Source organism: Salarias fasciatus, chromosome 22 (assembly GCF_902148845.1).
Source record: "Salarias fasciatus chromosome 22, fSalaFa1.1, whole genome shotgun sequence".
NCBI lineage: Eukaryota > Metazoa > Chordata > Actinopteri > Blenniiformes > Blenniidae > Salarias > Salarias fasciatus.
This window is the reverse complement of record NC_043765.1, coordinates 10,244,879-10,265,955: the sequence shown is the minus strand read 5'-3', so window position 1 is coordinate 10,265,955 and position 21,077 is coordinate 10,244,879. Positions and strand designations below refer to the sequence as shown.

Sequence of the window (21,077 nt, the reverse complement as noted above, 5' to 3'; positions counted from 1 at the left end):
GGATAACATCAGTATCAAGTGTCAAAGGCTTGCAGGAAAAAATATAAACCCACAGATACTAACAGATACATCTTAAATGTGGCGAGTAAATAAACCATCTCCACTGAGAGCAGTGATCAGAGCTGCTCCTGTTCTAACAACAGATCCAAGTGTTTTCTGAGATGGGCTCACAGGGTGTGGATGGAGAACCATGGTCTCAGGTCGTGGGGTTGGTTCCAGTGTCAGTGACAAGACGTGGTGTAGAGGGGGGGGCCAGACTTCACCAGATATATCGTCATACTTCATTTTCTCCAACTTCATAAATGAAAACATCTCTGAACTGAATGAAACAGCTGAAAGTGAATCAGAAACTGCATCCAGCATGCAGACAGTCCAGGGCGGGTGAGGAACATGAGGGGGGGTCAGCCGGGCCTGGATTCCATTCAGGACAGTTGGGATCTGCGCCTGGAAACATCCTTGCCAGCCTCCTTTCTGACCAGTGAACCCCAGGGACGACCTTCCATTGGACGATGCAGCGACGGGCGCAGATAGATGAGGAATGGAGCCTCCCACCATTGCCACACCAGAGCAGCATTGTGGGAACATTTACAGACCAGTAATAGTACAGAAAATCTGGCAATGCAAGACCGCCAGAGTCCTTGCTTTTCTGTAAGAAGGTTTTTCACATTCTCGGAGGTTTTTTGTTCCACAGAAACTGTGAGATTGAACTGTCAAGAGACTGGAAACATTTTGGGGGATAAACATCAGAATGCTTTGAGAAAGATACAAAAATCTGGGTAATCCACTCATTTTGATACAACTAATCCTGCCAGCCAAGGAGAGAGGCGTCACAGACCAACGGTGTTTATCTTGAGTGAGCAGCTCGAGCCTTGGGATGAAGTTCGCCTTATGGAGGTCAGAAAACTCCTTTGCCACGTGCCAGTGGTGAGGAATATAACAACTGCACCCAAGATATAACTTTACCACCAAAACCAAAACGCTTTAAAGTGTAGAATAGAACGGGCCACTCCACCCGATCAAAGGCCTTTTCTGGATCCATTGTGATGACAAATTCCGAGTATTAGATGGAGAGGGCGAATATACGAGTTTAATAAGCATCTAATATTATGGTAGGAATGTCTTGTCTTAATAAAACCTGTCTGATCACAATTAATTACAGTGGGCAGGATGGACTCAATTCGTTTTGCCAACATTTTTGCTGCCATTTTAACAGCAGAAGAATCTGCTCTGATAACACAATCCACTGCTTCTGCTGTTTCTATGAGGCAGGAGAGGATTATTGATCAGGGGAGACGACCTCTGACAATCCATCTGGAATCTAGATGATGGAAACAGAGACACTCCTCACTGACCAGCTGTTTCTCTGCAGGACTTCACCCTGGAGCTGCTGCTGGAGGAGTGTTGGGAGCGATTGCTGTTGTGGTCCTGGCAGGCGTTGGATTCATCATCTACAAGAAGAAACCACCTCAAGGTAAAGTAGAAACTCTCCTTTCCTCATCAGGATCATTGAATTGTGTGTGTTGAACCTGAAGGAGGGTTTGGAGTGGAAAAGAGTGGTCGTCATGGTAACCTCCTCCCTCTTTCTCCTGCTGTTTTTCAGGGTCCAGTAGTACCAGCAGTGAGTACTTTCCTATTTCCTTTCATCAGGATGTTTCAGTGTTGTTTGATGTTCCTTTCTGTTGTTTCTGCCTTCAAGCTGACTTCTTGCTTTGGAACATGTTTCATGTGTTTCCAACAAGTTTTGCTCTTTGTTTTCCAGCCTCTGAAACTTCCTCTTCATGAGGAGAAGATCCAGCCGTGAAGAAAGTGAGTCCATCAAGTGAAGCATGTCAGAAATCAGCCGTACACTGCAGAAACACTCCTCCTTCAAATGAGACAAATATTCTTCAATTTCATCAAATTTTCCTGTTTTCAGCAGAAATTCTCCCAGTAGTTTCAGCAACATTTGCTTCTCTAGAATTCTTCAAACTATCAAATGAATCAAACTGCTTTGAGCTGAAAACGGACAGAAATGTCCAAGATTCAAGAAAACAGTTCTTTTTCCAAGTAGAGTCCTGGTTGATCTTCAGAAGTGTTCTCAGAATGAGCTCTGTTTCCTTCATCAGGCTGATTAGTTCAGTTTCATTTTGGGACATTTGACTCGTGACGAGGAAAGACTGGATCTATATTTTGAGGACAGAGGATTCTAGATTTCCCTGCCCTTCAGCCAGCAGCAGGAATATGGAACATTCACAACACTCCTTGTTTTATATGTGCAATATGTGGAACTCGGGGCCTGCAGGACAATTTCCATCACTGCAGCAGAATTCCCCTCCCATGATGCCTTGCTGAAGTTCTGATGCTGCTTAACTGATGGTCTTAACTGGACGTTGCCGCCTCTTCCCTCCTCTGGCTCAAACTCACACAGAGACTCTGGAAGCCCCGCCTCCTTCCTGAAGCTACTTCCTGTGTGGGAGGAGCTTATGGAATAATTCCACCTGATTCTGATTTTATAGCTTCCAGAAGCCTCACAGTTCAAGTTTCCGGTCTGTATCTGCTGCAGAGGTCAAACGAGAGCCACAGAGGTCAAAGGTCACAGCAGGCTTCATGTCTCAGCTGGGCCTCAGAGGGGTCATGACCTTTTGGAGCTCCTCTAAAGGACGGTCTGGCTCTAGTCTTCTTCCAAGCCTCACTGCTGAAGAAGAACAAAGAGGCTTTGAGTTCTGGAAGATTTGATCAAGACCACAATGCAGGAGCTTCATGTAGGGACACACACACACACATACACGTGTGTGTGCTGTTGGTGTGTGAGTCAGGTGTGTGAATGAGCGGCTCCGTCATGAGTGTGTTGTCAGTGTGGCTGTGGGAGTGACGGGGTCAGCTCACAGCTGCTGGCCGCTTTGTGCCAGACTTGGTTCTGAGACGTTGTTGTAATAAAGGAATAAAGCTTGTAAACGGAGCGCTGTGGAGTGTGTGTGTCCCCTGTGCTGCACCCAGTCATGGAAGTGATGAAAAGGCAGCTGGAGCCACAACATGACTGTAGAAATCTTCTCCAGTGTTTCATCTTCTTCCTCTTCTCTCCTCCCAGAAGCCCCTAAAAGAAGCCCCCCCTGGACCAGATGTCTGGAGGGTTCCTCACTCCAGGAGCTCCAGAGAAGAGCATGAGGGACAGAGCTGAGCAGCAAACAGTAAAGTCCAGGGGGGGTTCTCTCCTCTGGATGCTGATGTGTTGCAGTGGAGGAAAGAACAGCTGGATCTTCCACTGCTTTCCAAACTGGCCTCCAGCTGCTGTCCATCCCTGCAACAAGTGTCCATCAGAGGAGAGCTGAGCTCAGCTGGTGACAGACAGCAGGAGCAGCACAGCAGTCTGCTTCTTCCTGAACATGTGGACCAGCTGATGCTCCTCCAGGAAAAGCCCACGCTCAGTCATATGAAGCGAAGCCCTCAGTGAGGGAGGATCGCCGACACCGCTGGACTTTTGGCCCCGATCGTCATCAGAGAGCTGTTTCTGTTTGGTGAACTTCTCTAGAAACCACATCAACATGTTGTTTTCCTCACTACCAGGGAGTGAGCAGTGTGGACTGGGCCCTCTGAACAGCTGATCTTCCTGGCTGGGTTCTGTTTCCAGCTGCTGTGTCTGTCAGTCACACTGTAGTTTTTACATTTCTTCCATGTGGAGCAGCCGCAGCTGTTTGCTTTGACTGAACGGATTGATAGATTTGAAATGTCAGATTCTCCTGTCCCTGCTCAGCCAGCAGCAGAGTGTGAGCTCCAGCACAGCAGTCTGGCAGGGAGCAGTGTGAGCAGCACTGGAGGAAGGTATTTCACTGAGCTCATTGCTGAAGCAGGAAACCTTCAGTTCTTCAGTTCAGCTGGAATTATTCTGTCAAACTTTGTTCAATGACAGACGGGGAGCAGCAGCAGGAAAAGGAGCTGAGAAAGGGACTGTTGGTGAACGCTCCATGTGTTTCTCTGCAGCTTTTTATCAAATCGCCTCAAGAAATTGTTGAATGTTATTAAAAAAATGTCATGAAGTCAAATGTTTTGTCACTACTGTCCTCCTCTGATCCCCTTCAGAGGAACAGAGCAGAATGTGTCCACACTCTGGATTCCAGAAGAGATGCTGGGTTTGATCTTTTTATTAGAACTTCAGATAAAATACAAGCTGTCAATGAGGAGGAAGAACAGACTGACCACAGCTGAGGAGCAGACATGAAGAAAAACACACACATTAGAAAACAGCTCAACTAAACAGTGTAGAACACACATCAGGAACATCAGGGCCATGAAGGGAGTCAGGAAGCAAGAAGATCACATTCAGAGCAACAGGAAGAAAAACCAGGATCCACTGCAGCAGAGAGCTGACCACTCAGTCTGGCAGCTGAAGACAAGAACATCTGACAGAGGAGAAACTAAGATCTGATTCTTCCCCGTGATCAGGCTCCTGGAACTCTAGAAAAGTCTGGAAACAGTCTAGAATAGTGTTTCTATATCCATGGATCATATAGATCCACACATGCAGACACAGAGACATTCCTCTGATCCTCCATAAATCTCTACAGACACATAGAAACATGGATCCAGACACACCAGCATCAATATGAGCTCAGAGACACAGTGGAGGCACAAACATCACATTCTCATTCAAACTAGACCAGGGGTCGGCGACCTTTAACCCCCAGAGAGCCATTTGGACCCGGTTTCCACGGAAAAGAAAACACTGGGAGCCGCAGATATTTTCTGATTTCTCAAATGAAGATAACACTGTAGATATTGTTTTTTACCTTCAGCTTTGTTCACAGTGGAGAACAGCTGCTCACACACGGATGAGGTGTCAAATAACACTTTCAAATCACGAGTCTCAAATTGGACATAAACTGTCTGTTAAAGGGCAACTCCGGTTTTTTGACACCTGGACCTTATTTCTAGGTGTGTGCATGCTCATATACTCACTCAGACAAACATCGTGCAGCTCGGAGTCCTTCAGAAGTTATTTAGATCCAAACGATGTAGCCGCACTAGCGGGGGTGCCACAGCAATGGAGCGTTAGCGCGGGACATAATCTCTGCAAAGTCGCTCATTTCGGCTGTATTTCTTCATCCATCGCCAGTGTTATCATAAAGTCAGCTCGTCTACCGTCTTCAGGTGGGTCAGCTGAAGAGCTGACAGTTTTCGCTAACTTAGCCACAATTAGCTCGGATGGGAACGTTGCGGCGCTCCTCTCCCCAGCAGAGAGGCACTTTGAGTCGGCCTCGGCTGTCACGGTGCCCCGGCGTCTGACTTCCAGGAGCCGAGTTGGAAAACGGCCCTCAGCTGCTCCACGGAGGCTCCGGACACCCGCGAAGACGCACGGCTCACACGCGGCCGCTGGATGTCTCTCCTCGCCGGGAGGAAGCGTATCTCCGCTCCCCGGCAGATGCGCGCTCCACGCCGGCCGCGGGACGCACGACGGCCCGCCGCGCCGAGGCCGGTGCTCTCTCCTCGCCGGGAGGAAGCGTATCTCCGCTCCCCGGCAGATGAGCGCTCCACGCCGGCCGCGGGACGCGCGACGGCCGGAGCGCTCTCCTCGCCGGGAGAATTCAGATCTCCGCCGCCCGGCGGATGCGCGCTCCGAACCAGGCCGCGGGACACCGCCGGAGGCCCCCCTTCCGACCGAAAGGCAACCCAGTGCCGATGGAGGAAAAATACAGCCGAAATAAGCGACTTTGCAGAGATTATGTCCCGCGCTCACGCTCCATTGCTGTGGCACCCCCGCTAGTGCAGCTACATCGTTTGGATCTAAATAACTTCTGAAGGACTCCGAGCTGCACGATGTTTGTCTGAGTGAGTATATGAGCATGACACACCTAGAAATAAGGTCCAGGTGTCAAAAAACCGGAGTTGCCCTTTAATGCTAAATTACAGACTACTGAATTTGTAACAATGCACAGCATTGTAAAGGTAGCGCAAACTTTACAAGACTCGTCTCAGACTGGAGGGAAACCAAGTTAATAAGAGCTTCAAATGAACTGTCCTGTAGCAATCCACAAAATTTATCTTCAAGGACTGAAAACGTTAGAACACTGGTCTGAAAATGGTACTACTGCATGGAAAAAAGTAAAAAATTGCCAACAAATAGGTGTGTAGCAATTCATTTATTAATACATTACTGAATCTGTTAAGGCAAGAAGAAATACAGACAATGTAAATCATGAATAGCAAATCCACAACCGTCATTGACCAGGTCATGTTCAGGACCGTCTGGAGGCATCTGGATCAAACAGGAACAGGATTTATCAACCTGTCATTGTAGATGAGTTTAGTATCTGCTCCTGTTCAGAGTGCTGTGCCTGGAGGACCTGACTGGAAGCTCTCGCCTCTTCACACCCAGACTTTCTTCCAGGAACACCTGGTCAGTTCCTGGCAGCTGAATGCAGCTGGTGGTCCTGAGGACCAGAAGACCTGCCATGATCCTCCTGTCTGAGTCCAGCCCCAGTCAGCAGGACCGCTGCTGTCTGTCCTGTAGACTGTTCTCTGGGGGGATGGTGGACTGTTCTCTGAAGGCTGTCGGTCTTGTGGAACAGTGTTATTTGACCTTTGTTTGGAGGCAAAGCGGTCTCGTCTCTGCAGCTGTTGCAGGTCAAGATTATTTACTGATGTTGGACACTGACTAAAATTCATTAATATTTTGGAAATGTCATCATAGGAATACCAACTCTGTCAGGCTGTCTTCTTCCTTTTTCCTCAAAAGACAGATACAAAGTCCTCCCTACTGAATGCATGGAAAAATGCTATTCCACTGGCTTTCTGAGGGCCCACAGCCAAAACTGGCCCATGGACTGGATCCATTTTACATTTTACATATTCACAAGACCAGGGGCTTGTAAGGGTGGCAGTACAGATGCTTGTGTTAGAGTTACCCTAAACATCATCAATACAGTGAAACAAGCCAAAGTATCACAACATTGGTATCAGACTGGCAAAATCAGGTTTAGCAGATTTGAAAACAGATGCCAAGATCATTGAAATCAGTCACATGCATATGTTACAATGAATAAATCTGTTTTGATAGGCCAAAATGGCCGCCATCTTGGATTTTCAAATGGCAAATCGGACAGACTTGATCAGTGTAGCATCCCGGGTTGAAAAGATGGTCTCTCAAACTGACGGTTCACAACCTTTATTAACAGCCGTGCATGTGAACACACCGTAAGAGCTACAGAACAAATAAAATACAGTTAGTGTAGCACCTGGAGAAAAATGTTTTTTTGCTGTGAGCAGTATTTCATTGTTTTCCTTACAGATTTCATTCATTCTCAGTTCTGGTGTTTATGTAGTGTACTTGGTGTTGCCAGTAGGGGGCAGAGTAAAACGCCCCCTACTGTGATGCACTGTCAGTCAGCCAGCAGAAGAAGTGTGCGAATGAGGAAGAAACGAAGCTTCTTGCTGGTGGGTTCTGGAGTTTTCTAAGATCTTTTGTATTTTTCCTCTGTCCTGACAGTAGTGAATAAAAGTGAACTCTTTTTCAACACCACGTCGTTGTCGCCTGAGTGGTGTGACAATTTGGAGGTCCCACCGAGATCAAGAGAACACTATTTAACGGCAGCGGACAGTTTTAACGACGGAAAATGGATGAAAAAAAACCGACGTGCGCCGACAGCAAGTCAACTAGGTGAGCTAAAGCTAGCTACCGGGAGTAGCTGAAGTGCAGTTAGAGCAACATTGTCTGGGTTTGGTTTTTTTCCCAAGTGTTGGCGAATTAAAACGTTATCTGCAAAGATGTTGGAGCACCGAGAAGAGTTTCTGTTGGAAATAGAGGCTAAACTGTGGACTGAATGTAAAACAACTGGAGGGAGTCTGCCAGTGTTGCAAAGCTGATGGAGAAGACTCGGAGGACATGCAAAAGAAGAGCCACTGTGCGCTCGTTAAGCTCATAATATGTTTTTGTGAGCGGGAAGACTTTTTGGAGCGAGAAGATGAAGGCATGTCTGTGCTTTTGGAGCTGAATGACTTGATCGATGCTTTGAGGGAGAAACCAGCAGCAGAGACTGACCACGCAGGAGCAGCGCCACCCTTCTCATTGCCTGCAGCTGACGACAGAGAGGAGGACATGGCAAGCCGAGCTCAATAGGGGTCGGGACTGCAGCAGGGGCACCTTACACCGCCATCGCTGGAGACACGTGGCATCCGGGAGACAGCGCGGGAGGAGGACACTCAAAGCAGGGGGAGAGACTCCAACAGCTACAACAACTGGCCTTCCAGCGGATTCAGAAAGGACTTCAAAATAAATGGACACATTGGTGAGTCAACCTCAAAGGACACTCTGAGCTTTAGCAGCCTTGAACATCAGATTGAAAGTGGGCTCAGGAAAGGCTATCCAGAAGTGGAGATCATGGAGGCTGTGATTCGGGTTGTAAATCCTGGTTTGAAATTGAGGAGCAATTTGGAGGGGAAAATGGACCTCACCTTAGCCACCCTGAGGCAAATCTTGAGAGCTCATTATGCAGAAAAGGATGCACCTGTGCTGTATCAACAACTGACAAAAGCTGTGCAGGGGTCTGGTGAAAGTGCACTTGACTTTCTGGTACGAGTTCTTGATCTTCGCCAAAAGGTCCTGTTTGCATCCAAGCGTGCCCAATCTGGCCTGAAATATAACGGAGAGCGAGTTCACAGTCAGTGTTCTCAATCTATTATGACAGTCTTGTCAAATGATAACATCAGAACCGAGATGAGAATGTACCTCCAGGATGACAAAAGCAGTGACGAGCTGCTTCTGCAGAAAATGCAAATTGCCCAATACAATGAAAATGAAAGAGCTCAAAAGAGTAAAGCTACAACTAAAGCAATGTACAGGGCAAGTGCGAGAACAGTTGACAAAAGTGGTGATGAAGATGCTCCTCCAACAACCCCAGTTTGTACAAAACCCAACAAACCTGCCAAAGATAACTCCCTGTTTACAAAAATGGAGGAGAGTAACACAGCAATTCGGGAGCTCACAGGCCAAGTAGCATCCCTTGTGCAAACTGTCCCGCGGGGAGGGAAAACTGGGGATCACAATCAAACCAAAGCTCAGAGCAATGCTTTCAAAAGACCAAAGCGACAATGTGTGGCATGTCAGCAAGAAAAAAAAGATTGCATCCATTGCTTCAAATGTGGCAGTGACACCCATTGGGCGAGGGGGTGCAAAGTGGGGGGCAGGCAGAGATCGCTGGGAAACTTATAGAGGCTGTGACAGGGGGACGTGCCATAATCTCAGAGAAAAAGTCCCAAAATGACTCAGAACCCAACCCTAAAACTGGATGTGTAGACCTGTGTACAGTTAAGGGGGAAAGAAAAAAACTACCTAATCATCACTCCTCAGCTCGTCCAAAGCCAACAGTGAAATGCAAAGTGGATCAGTTTTCTCACTCAAGCAGTCCTGGATCAAAACGCAAACAAGTTGCACAGCTGGTTGGCAAAAAGTGTCCTGTCTGGTGTAAAATGAACAGTGTTAAAACACAAGCTTTGTGGGATACAGGAGCTCAGGTATCCATTCTGAGTGAGACATGGAAATCCCAAAACTTACCTGATGCAATAATTCATCCAATCAGTGATTTGCTAAGTGATGGTGAACTGCTGGACTTAAGAGCAGCAAATGGATCAGAAATTCCCTTTCAGGGTTGGGTCCCAGTTAGGTTTAGTCTGTGTGATTCGAAAGCAAAACAGACAAAGTCAGATGAGGTACTAGTCCCAGTACTAGTGAGCAGGGACATACTGCAGAGGCCTATAATAGGTTTTAATGCCATCGAAGAAATGCTGATAAACACAGAGGATCAGAGTCAGCCGAATGAAAGTATAACTTTGCTCAGAAACTCCCTTAAACTAGGATCGGGAAAGGCAGAAGCTTTACTAAATGCCATTCAGGGAGCTACAAATGAAAATGTCACTTACCTTGTGAAAACAGGACATACACCCATTGTAGTTCCAAGTGGAGAAATGAAGTGCATTACCTGCCCTGTTAAAACTGATCTAAAAGGGAAAACACAAATGCTCTTTGAGCCAGAGGAGAACTTAACATTGGATGAAGGACTGAAAATCAACTGTCAACTCATAAATGTTTCTTGTTCCTCGTGTAGAGTTAACATTTATGTGAGAAACACTTTGCAACATGACATCACAGTGCCAAGTAAAACTGTGATAGGAAGTGTGGAGAGAATAACTAACTGCAACCTGGTACAACCGGGGGAACAATTGGTGACCTCTGTAGTTGCAGAAAATATGCAAACTCCATCATACTCCACAAACAGCTCAACTCAAGTGGGTACACAAGAAAAACCTTATGATCCACCTGTCAACCTGGACCACTTGACCAATGAACAACAGGCTGTGGTGAGGAAAATGCTCATGGAGGAGTCCAGAGCATTTGCCAGAAACAAAGATGATGTTGGCTTCATCAAAAATTTGAAAATGGACATTGAACTAACTGATAGTGTTCCTGTGGCCAAAACATATAATGCAATACCATGCCCATTGTATGATGAGGTCAAGAATCATATCCAAGATTTGTTAAATAAAGACTTCATTCGCAAATCCACATCTCCATATGCAGCTGCGGTAGTTTGTGTAAGAAAGAGAGATGGAAGCTTAAGACTCTGTATTGACTACAGGGGACTTAACAAAAAGACAATCCCGGACAGACACCCCATACCACGCATTGAGGAGATACTTGATGGTCTTGGTGGAAATGCTTGGTTCAGAGTGCTGGATGAAGGCAAAGCTTACCATCAAGGGAGTGTTAGTGAGGACTCAAAGAAATTCACAGCCTTTACAACGCCATGGGGGCTGTACGAATGGCACAGAATTCCATTTGGACTCACAAACACACCATCAGCCTTCCAGCGTAGTATGGAAGAGAGCCTCGAAGGTCTGAGAGACAAAATCTGCATTCCATATTTAGATGATGTCTTAGTTTACAGCAAGACATTCACACAACATGTTGAGGATGTGAGAGCCGTTCTCAAACGACAGCAAGAATGGGGAATTAAACTGAGAGCAGACAAGTGTGACCTGTTCAAAAATGAGGCACGCTATCTCGGCAAAGTGATCTCGGCTGAAGGCTACAGGATGGACAACAAATAAATAGCAGCTGTACAAGCCCTGAAAACAAAACCTCCCACAAACATTAAAGAACTGCGAAAACTTCTGGGTTTTCTGGGGTACAACAGAAGTTATGTGCAAGATTTTTCTCCCCATGCAAAATGTCTTTATGATCTACTCTCAACAGATGCCACTCCTGGTACTGAGTGAAAGCCCACCACCCAGTCAGTTGGGGCGGGACAACAGAGACTATTTGTTTTATGCTCCTTCTGTGACAGTATGCAGTGATAACAACCCTGTTACTTATGTTTTGAGCACAGCCAAACTCAACGCAACCGGACATCGCTGGGTGTCAGAGCTTGCAGACTTCAACATCACCCTGAAGTACTGGCCAGGAAAAACAAACACGGATGCTGATTTCCTGTCTCGTGCACCTGTGAGTATGGACACCTATATGACTGAGTGTACAGAGCAGTACACCCCTGAAGTTTTAAATGCAATATTCAGTGCTGTTGAAACTCAAAGCCAACAGGAAGTGGGTTGGTGTCAGCCATCACCTGTAACCCACATGTTCAGGAGCTCGCTGCTCAGGAACAGCCAAATATAAGAGTAACAGAACAGGAGTTACTACAGGCACACTTGCAAGATCCCGTCATATCCCAAGTTCTCCAGTTAAAAACATCTGGAATCAAACTGGACAAGAGACTTATGAATACCGAAACAGCAAAGACTAAACAACTTCTGCATGAATGGAAAATATTGCATGTTTGTGAAGATGGTCTGTTAAGGCGCAGAACACCAACAAATGCTCAAATCGTGCTTCCAGAACAATACAAAGCGCTTGTGTATAAGTACCTTCACTGTGAAATGGGACATTTAGGGGTAGAATGCGTGTTACATCTTGCTAGACAAAGGTTTTATTGGCCCGGGATGCAAAAAGATATACACTTCTTCATAACTGAAGTCTGTAAATGCAACATCCAGAAGAAACCTTCCGTCCACAGCAGAGCCCCCGTGTGTCATGTACCTGCAACAGCACCATTCGAAATGGTTTCCATTGACTACCTTCATCTTGAAAAAAGCATCGGAGGGTATGAATATATTTTAGTGATCATTGACAACTTCACTAAGTTTGCGCAAGCTTACCCAACCCGTAACAAATCAGGCAAAACAGCAGCAGAGAAAATATTCAATGATTTTCCTTTAAAATTTGGTTTTCCTGCTAAAATACATCATGATCAGGGCAAAGAATTTGAGAATCAGCTCTTCAGATGGTTGCAAAAATACACGGGCATGATCAACTCGAAAACAACTCCTTATCATCCACAAGTTAACCCAGCTGAACGATTTAATCGTACCCTACTATCAATGCTGCGGACCTTAGATGAAGAGAAGAAGGAGAAGTGGAGTGACTATGTGAGTAAAGTTGCACATGCATATAACTGCACCACCAGTGAGGCAACAGGATTTTCGCCTTTCTATTTGCTCTTTGGCAGACATCCCCGTTTACCAATCGATTTGATTTTTGGACTAAATGAGGAAAAAGGACATAACTCACCCCAGGAATATGCTTTAAAATTGTAAAAAGACTACAACAAGAGGGAAAATATATTATGACCAGAAAAGACAAAGTTCAGTGCTGTCCCCAGGTGACAGGGTCCTTGTAAGAAACATGTCAGAGCACAGGGGACAAGGGAAATTGCGCTCATATTGGGAGGATCAAATACACGTCGTCATTTCACAAAAGGGTAAAGACAGCCCAGTGTATAAATTAAAACCTGAGCTTGGGACAGGGAGGAGCAGAATCCTCCATTGCAACATGCTTATGCCATATAATGCTTTGCCACTTCAAGAACCAGCCCAAGGCACTGGAAGAGAACAGAAACGGGAACATCAACAAAGAAAAAGACACAATAGCAGTGAACAAAAGGAGACATCAGAAAGTTCAGATGAGGAAGAACTTGGTTGGGCGTTCAGACTGAGGCAACATCACCACCAGCCCACAGAACAAAATGTCACACCGCCTGTCACTCCTGAAACAGCGCCTCAGTCCAGACTTAATGTTGAAGCAGAGGAGTTCAGGGTTGAAACTCCTGTTCAAATGATGATGAGGGAGGATTCTTCCAGAAACGATACAGTTGAACATGATGTTCCAGATGTCACAGAAACTGTGCGAGCTGCAGACCTGCCAACGACTTTAGGGTCAGGGCCAACTGACACACAACCACATAGATCACAAAGAGAAAGGAGACCTAAAGAGATGCTGACATACGACTCATTAGGCCAACCAACTCAGCGTGTGATCAGAATGCACAGTAACCCAATGTATGTTAATGCACTGGCATCAGTACATGGACACTGCAGTGTGCCTTGGCTACCTGCACAGATGTATGGAACACACATGGTATATCCTACACTTGTACCCAGCGGATATTACTGAAATATTGTTTGAGTTATTATGCACTGTCATAGATTATCCTTTGTGAATTGGACACAGTAACGTGAACTGTTTGTGAACTGAGAGGTTACTGTCCATAAAGTGTGTCATGGGAAAATATGGACTGAAAAAAACCCACTTTGAATGTGATATTGAATTTTCTACTGTGGTCTAATTGTTTTTGTTTGGTTATCTGGTTTAAACAAGAAAAGAAGACAGATTTGTTTGTTCAAAAATGTGTATGTATTTTTTTGAATGAGTTATGCAACAAAGGTTCCAGTCATCACATTAGTTGGACTATGTTATGACATTGAAATGATGTAAATGGAAATGAGTTATATGTATGCTGTTAAAAGTCTCCATGGGATGAGTAAAAGAAAGTAATTTTGTTTTAGAGCATAAATATAGTACTGTGCTAATGTTACAATTGCTTGAAAAGGAAACTTTTTCTAAGTTTAAACACTGTAGTGTCTTAAAAAGCAGAACGTGATGGGATCACGTAGTACACAGAAGTTACGTACTCATAGGGTAAAAACCTGTTGAAATGCACTCAAACCCATTTACCTTGTTTTAACTTTCAAATGAAAGCTATTGTCATTGTGATGTGTGGACCGAATTAGATTTAATGGCACCGTTATCAGTTGAATGTTTGAATCTGTTTTCCGAAATGTGCTGTTTATTTCTGCTAATGTTGGGGACAACATTTATTTAGCAGGGGAGGATTGTAGCACCTGGAGAAAATGTTTTTTTTTTTTTTCTGTGAGCAGTATTTTATTGTTTTCCTTACAGATTTCATTCATTCTCAGTTCTGGTGTTTATGTAGTGTACTTGGTGTTGCCAGTAGGGGGCAGAGTAAAACTGTGAGATGTGACGCACTGTCAGTCAGCCAGCAGAAGAAGTGTGAGAATGAGGAAGAAACGAAGTTTCTCGTGGGTGGGTTCTGGAGTTTTCTAAGATCTTTTGTATTTTTCCTCTGTCCTGACAGTAGTGAATAAAAGTGAACTCTTTTTCAACACCACGTCGTCATCGCCTGAGTGGTGTAACATTAGCATCTTTTCACAGAATGTTTTCACCTTAACCTTAAAGGTGCCTTAAGGAGTTTGCACGTTTTATGCGAAACAGCGCCCCCTGCAGGCCTTGGGCGTAATGCAGCTTAGTGAAAAACTCGTCTCTGTGGCTCCCGTGCACGGAAGAGGGGGACTCCGTCTTTGCTCGTTTAGAAGCGCTCAAGTAAGATTTAAGTTTCTTTTCCCTGGTGGAGTCTGTGTGGAGCTGTGGCAGTGCTAGAAGCCAGTCTTTTCTTACTTTCTGGAAGCTTCTGCTCAGTTGTTGCTCACTAAGCATCTGGCGGAGTAATGGCGGACATAATGAAACCTAACCAGCCAGAGCGCGCATTACATCATTCCTTTCAAATTCTCCCCAAAAAAATGCTGGTGCCGGACCGGCACTGCAACTTTCAAGTGACAATTTAGCGCTGTTATAGGTAGCCTACTTGTAATGAATATACAGGGCACATTGTACACATCATTAAAAATGTGGAACATATTTATGGTGGAAAATAAGTATTTTTAAGGTTGTGAAACTCCTTAATGCACCTTTAATTCTCCATCATATTACATCTCATGAATTACCGTATTGGCCCGAATATAAGACGATGTTTTTTTTCCAGAAATTGCATCCTCAAAAGTGGGGTCGTGTTATAATCGCGGACTTACGGTAGATGGTCAATACGCATCCGCGCCGCTAGATGGAGCCAAAGTATCACTGACCAGAGAGCGAGTGGAGCGATGAAATGAGATCAAATGATCTGATGAAAAATGGCGGATCATCTGGAACAAAGGGGCTGAACGCTGGACAACTGAGCAAACAACAGAGGAGAAGTTAAGATACCAACTTTAGACTGATGGTGATCAACGCAGCAGAGTCATCAAACTACTGCCAAGCCGCCAGGAGATCTGGTGCAGCAGAGCCTCGTTCTTATGGAGAGCACAGAAAAAACGCCTACAGATGCTAACGCTATGAGAAAAGCTTTCCGTGGTCCCAAGAGCGACGCTTCAGAGAGACTGATAGAAGGGTGAGTGAATATGTCTCTGAAAAACGGACAGACGGAATGTCCACCACCAGAGCCTGATTCAGCTGAAGGCACTGGAAGGTTATTTACATCATTTATGCAGTTTTGACCCCTTGAGGCTTCTTATTTGTTGCTTATTGTTTCTTATTTTGAGAATGAGAATATATTTTTTATTCAAAGCTGTAGTAATATTTTTTCATTTTATATTTCGTGAAATGTTATCTTAGTTGTGAGTTTATAATAATTGTATAATAAAACGTTTTTTTATGAGTGACCTTACTGTCTTCAGCATTTTTTTTTCACTAAATGATCTTTGAAAAACAGGGGTCGTGTTATAATCGGAGTTGTCTTATATTCGGGCCAAAACGGTACTTTGTCCTTAAATCACCTTTGAGCCATAACAATCTTTATTCGAGTGCTATTACCAAATATATTCCTTAAATCTTTTAACATCATTGTCTTTTCTGAACCATGAAAAAAAATATACAAGTTACAATTGTATTTAACCTCACTTTACTTCAATACTGAACATATAAAACTTTGTTTTGCTGAACACAGCTTACACTGACGTACATGGACACCGTCTGGTACATGAAACCATCATAACCATCACACTCAGCAGTTCATTCAAACTCTATGAAGTAAATCAAAGTACATTTACATTACAAAACATTACCACCAACCTTGTTCCCTCATCAACCAGGTGCTAAAGAACCGTTACATTTTATAATACTTTATGCAGCCTTTATCTGCTGTTTTTAACTGTGGAGCACACTCTTCTGCACATTCGCGCTCCTGCTGCTGCTTCTGTATACTTGGCTGCAGTTTTCACGCCCCTGCGTTCTGGACCCAAAAAAATAAAAGTGCACACTATATTATTGCTAGAAGTACAGAAGAACCTTGTAAACAATTTCACGATAAAATAAACCTTAACAAGGTCATTTACAATCAGTAACCTCTTTGGAACCATCATGCCAAATGTTATGCTTGGATCATGATTGCAGGATTTGCCAGAAATATTGGTCTCATCCGCTGATGAAGACAGTGATTCATTTCAGGATGAGGCATGATTCATCTCTTCACATTTTTGAAACAAGCAGCTTTTCATGGGAACTTGCCTCAATCATCTTTCTGTCAATCAATCCAATGTATTGATTTGATTTTTCAAGTTTGTAAATCAAGCAAAGCCAAATTCTAAACACCAAGCCCTCACTAGTTTGACAGTTTGACTGAATCAAATGAAAAATTGAAGCCCAAAGAGGATTTTCACTGAGTTGTCAGTGTGAGAACTGCTGCAGGAGCCTCCTCCTCCAAAACATCTGATCCAAACACTCAAAGAGCCACAAGCTGCAGCAAGATTCCACCAAAGCAAAGTCAATCCACAGGGAGGAAGGAGCCCCGTCCTGGAGAGCAGCTCAGAGTGGAGCAATCAGCAACTTCTCCATCATTTCTTTTGGCTCTTGCTCCATCAGACTCAATGACTGGAGCCTCTTTGGACTCTTCCTTTCATGAAGAGGTTTCTCACATGCTCTGCTCCTCACTGCTCCCCTGTCAAGACAAAGAAAGACAAAGAATCCTCTGTTAGTGGGATTCAATCCACTTTTCACCTGGAATCCATGTTTGTGTCCACACAGCAGATCAAACAGAGAGAAATGTGTCCAATGTCTTCAATTCAAACACCACATGTTCATGACATGTCACATCTGGAGCTGGAGTGTTGGAGACTACGGCCTGATTTCTGACATGCTTCACTTGATGGACTCACTTCTTCCAGGGCTGGATCATTTTTCAGATGAAGAGGAAGTTTCAGAGACTGGACAACAAAGAGCAAAACTTGTTTCCAGTCATTTGTGTCTGAAAGGAAGAGGAGAAATCACTGAAGAGGAACATCCAAAGGAAGAAACTTGGACACCACAGAGACACAATCTACAACCTCCTAAAAACAATGAAACACATGAAACATGTTCCAAAGCAAGAAGTCAGCTTGAAGGCAGAAACAACAGAAAGAAACATCAAACAACACTGAAACATCCTGATGAAAGGAAATAGGAAAGTGCTCACTGTTCAGGCCCGTCCATGCTTCACATGTCCGCGTGGGTGCATGTTGCGCGTTGGTCCACGTGACGTAAAAATCATCATGAATTCCTGCCCGCTAGGGTCCACGCGGACCAATCCGCGCATGTCCGCGCAGCAGCCAGATTTTGAGACCACGTTGTGCGCAGGTCGCAGAAGTGTACGCATGCGCCAGAGCGCCACAGCAAACAAAACATGACGTTAAAAGTCAAAGTAGACGGAGCTACAGCCTGATGGCTCCACTTAAAGACACGGAAAGAGTGAAAAACTCGTGGAAAGAGAGAGCAGACTCTGTTTGGAGGGAGGAGAAGGTCTGCAGACAGAAGTGAAAGTAACTAATCGCTCCGGCGCCGCCCCCGCGATTCAGAAACAGGAAAAAAAAGGCTAAATAAACTTTAATACTTAATGATAATGTACTGACAATGTATGTGTTTAATTTTCTCTAAATAATAATCTGTAATAAAGTAACAGATAAACAGTCTGTAGTGCCGGAAAAGCTTCTCGAGAATGTGTGGGTCACCGTGCCTGCATGGAACGTACACAGCTGAGCTCAAAATGTAGTATGGGAGAAACCGCGTGCTCATCGGTGGTGCACGGACGCAGAAACGTGTACATGTGAAGCATGGACCAGCCTTTAGTGGCTCTGAACCCTGAAAACCAGCAGGAGAAAGAGGGAGGAGGTTACCATGACGACCACTCTTTTCCACTCCAAACCCTCCTTCAGGTTCAACACACACACATCAATGATCCTGATGAGGAAAGGAGAGTTTCTACTTTACCTTGAGGTGGTTTCTTCTTGTAGATGATGAGTCCCATGATGCAGCCTGTCAGGAGGAGCAGAGCAGCAACAACTCCTCCAGCAGCAGCTCCAGTGGGAAACCCTGCAGAGAAACAGCTGCTCAGCTCTCTGAGGAGTTTGGACATTTGATGTCAGAGTGTGAGAAGTGTGGGACGTCTCCAAAGAGCCTCAGCAGCTCCTCCAGCTGCATCAGCACTGCTGCCTGCAGAGAGCGGCAAAGACTGCTGACAAGATGACTGTGGCTGCATTGAGGCTGCATTGACACTGTCAGTGGAACGTCTCCACATTCTGATCTGCTGCTCTCATGAGGCTCACATCCCATCTGCTTTTGGACAGTGGAAGCAGGAAGAAGACGCTGCATTCACAGACTGACAGATGGGATCCAGGCCTCAGTCACATGTGGAAATCAATCCAGATGAACTCTGGAGGTTTGGATCTCTGGGAAATGAGGGGAAAGTTCTGGACTGAAGTCAACTTCACATTCTATCATGCTGGACTTGATTTCCTGAAGTGACAAATGAGAGAATGAGAGTGAAATGAAGAGTCTCTGACCTCCATCATTTGTCTTCCAGTTGGTCCTGATGTCCCGTTTGTCCAGTCTCTTGGAGACTTCCTGTCCTCCAGCCAGATGAAACACACAGCTGTACCTCCCCCAGTCTTCATCTTTGAGCGCTGAAAGATCCAGATCAACGCTCATCTGGAAGCTCCCGTCATGGTTGGGGAGGATCTCTCCTTTGACCACGTCCTCATGGAGCTCCTCCTCGTCTTTCTTCCAGAACAAGTCGGCTCTGTCGGGGTAGAAACCTGTAGCGTGGCAGGTGAGCGGAGAGGAGGGAGTCTTCTGGAGGACAGACACTGAGGGAAGATCTGGAGAACAAGCAGGAAGACACCTCACACTTTACTGGATTCTTCTCTACACTCTTTCTCTCTCATGTCAGCCACTGCAGCCAGGAAGAGACGGGCCATGGAAAGAGGGATGAAGGAAGGCCAGATGGAGAGAGGAGAGGAGATGCTGAGAGCAGCATGAAAGAAGAGAAGCTGAGAGACAAACTCCAAACATTTTACCTTTTCTCATCAGTGAGCTCCGACCAAACTCCACATACTTCTTCAGCCAATCAGGACATTCCTGAGTCAGGTAGTTTTTCCAATAAGCCAAATCTGCTTTGTTATTGTCCCACTTGTGTTTGGTTGGAACAGCCTGTTGAACTGGAGCGATCCATGTTTCTCTCTGCAGGTCCAGAACGATGAAATCTTCTCCATCGTAACAGTGTTGATCACATCTGTTCACTTCATCAGTTTCGTCGTCCCATTCACAACCATACATCCTTTGGATGACGTGAACACCTGAGAGACAGAAAGACACACACACACACACACACACACACACACACACACACACACACACACACACACACACACACACACACACACACACAGTGAGTGAGTGTTGGTGTGTGATCAGGACTCTGACTTGATGGATTTCTTCTGGATTCAGCTCCATGTTGACGCGTCGCAGCTTTTTCATCATCAATCAGTGGTTTGGATTCATTCAGCAACTTTGTTCAGAGGAACTGAAGACAAAGGCAATGAAGTGAGGTTCTGAATGGCTGCAGTCAAATGTTTGGACACTTTGTTGAGTCCAACAAACAATGAAATGTCTTGAAAAAAAAAAATTATAAATATAAACTTTGACATTTTTCCTCTTTTATGAAAAGCAAAAAAAAAAAAACCAAAAAAATGTAAGAAAGAAAAAAAAATCCAAACAAACCAACAAAACTAAACCATGGTTCAAGTGGAAACAGCTGTTGTGTTCATGCAGATTTACAACCTCCTAATTGTTTCGGTGAATCAGAGATGTTTTTCAAACAAATAATTATTAAGTTTCAAATACACTGGGTCTATTTGAGTCATAGCATGTAAAATTTGCCTTTCTGAAGTCACAAACACATTATAAGTTTCTTTAATAAATAAAAAAAAAAATAATAAAAAAAATAAGTTTCTTTCATACAAATATTTGATAAACAGCAGTGTGCCATTCTTGATTTCCTGGCATGTCTGCTTGAAACCATTTTTTCGTTAAAGTTCTCTTAGCTGACATTAATAAAATTCTCATTTAGTATTTATCTGCATGAGCAGTTATATATGTGATTTTCAAGACAACGTATAAGTACAACAAAATAAAGGGGATTTGATCAGCAAAAATCTTTTCCAAGCCTTTGTGGATGTCCTGCCAGAATGGAATAACTTTTTGGCAGGCCCAGAATAAGTTACAGTGATCAGCCTCCAAACTGCCACGTAATCTCAATGTTTTGGTGGTTTTTTTGGGACTTAAAAAATTAATTCGATTTTTTTCCCCCCCAAAAAATTCTCCAATTTGATGAAGGATTGTTTTCTATTGCATTAAATATCAATTCCCAATCCTCATCAGGTTTCTTTTTACCTTTTGTAAATGGCCATAATGGCCATCATTAATAAACATTTCCACCAAACAGAAGTGGCATGTGGCTCGGCATAATCTCAGGGAGAATGATGTGGTCATCGCAAAGGAAGATGTCCTCCCACGCAAACAGTGGCAATTGGGACGGGTAGTAGAAGCGAAGAGTGAAGCTACAAGCTGGAATAAAGGACTCAGGAAAACTTGAAGTAAAACCTACGGTCGTGGA

The 21,077-nt window shown here is 44.6% G+C and overlaps 3 protein-coding genes across 9 annotated transcripts in view; 1 reads left to right on the top strand and 2 right to left on the bottom strand.

The window, feature by feature from the left end:
* The window catches only part of LOC115409078 (class I histocompatibility antigen, F10 alpha chain-like), a 420,939-nt gene that overhangs the window by 31,211 nt on the left and 368,651 nt on the right, over nt 1–21,077 (top strand). For 3 of the 5 annotated variants that reach the window (XM_030120075.1, XM_030120074.1, XM_030120073.1), the window contains exon 5: nt 1,370–1,471. In XM_030120075.1, coding sequence (XP_029975935.1) covers nt 1,370–1,471 — 102 coding nt within the window. Of the gene's footprint in view, nt 1–1,369; nt 1,472–1,600; nt 1,619–1,759; nt 1,807–3,067; nt 3,287–3,768; nt 3,779–18,446; nt 18,460–21,077 lie in introns of those variants that run through there. The other 2 variants (XM_030120072.1, XM_030120071.1) reach the window with 2 other exon arrangements.
* The window catches only part of LOC115409072 (class I histocompatibility antigen, F10 alpha chain-like), a 324,040-nt gene that overhangs the window by 66,896 nt on the left and 236,067 nt on the right, over nt 1–21,077 (bottom strand). Inside the window, exons 4-6 of one of the 3 annotated variants that reach the window (XM_030120065.1) lie at nt 19,480–19,758; nt 18,967–19,281; nt 18,642–18,852 (exon numbers count right to left, since the gene is read on the bottom strand). The exons of 1 other annotated variant lie outside the window; for it this stretch is intronic. In XM_030120065.1, the coding sequence (XP_029975925.1) occupies nt 18,821–18,852; nt 18,967–19,281; nt 19,480–19,758 (626 nt within the window). In that variant the 3' untranslated portion in view covers nt 18,642–18,820. Of the gene's footprint in view, nt 1–16,848; nt 17,091–18,641; nt 18,853–18,966; nt 19,282–19,479; nt 19,759–21,077 lie in introns of those variants that run through there. One more of the 3 variants, XM_030120064.1, reaches the window with a different exon arrangement.
* The window catches only part of LOC115409071 (class I histocompatibility antigen, F10 alpha chain-like), a 118,061-nt gene that overhangs the window by 86,284 nt on the left and 10,700 nt on the right, over nt 1–21,077 (bottom strand). The window lies entirely within an intron of this gene.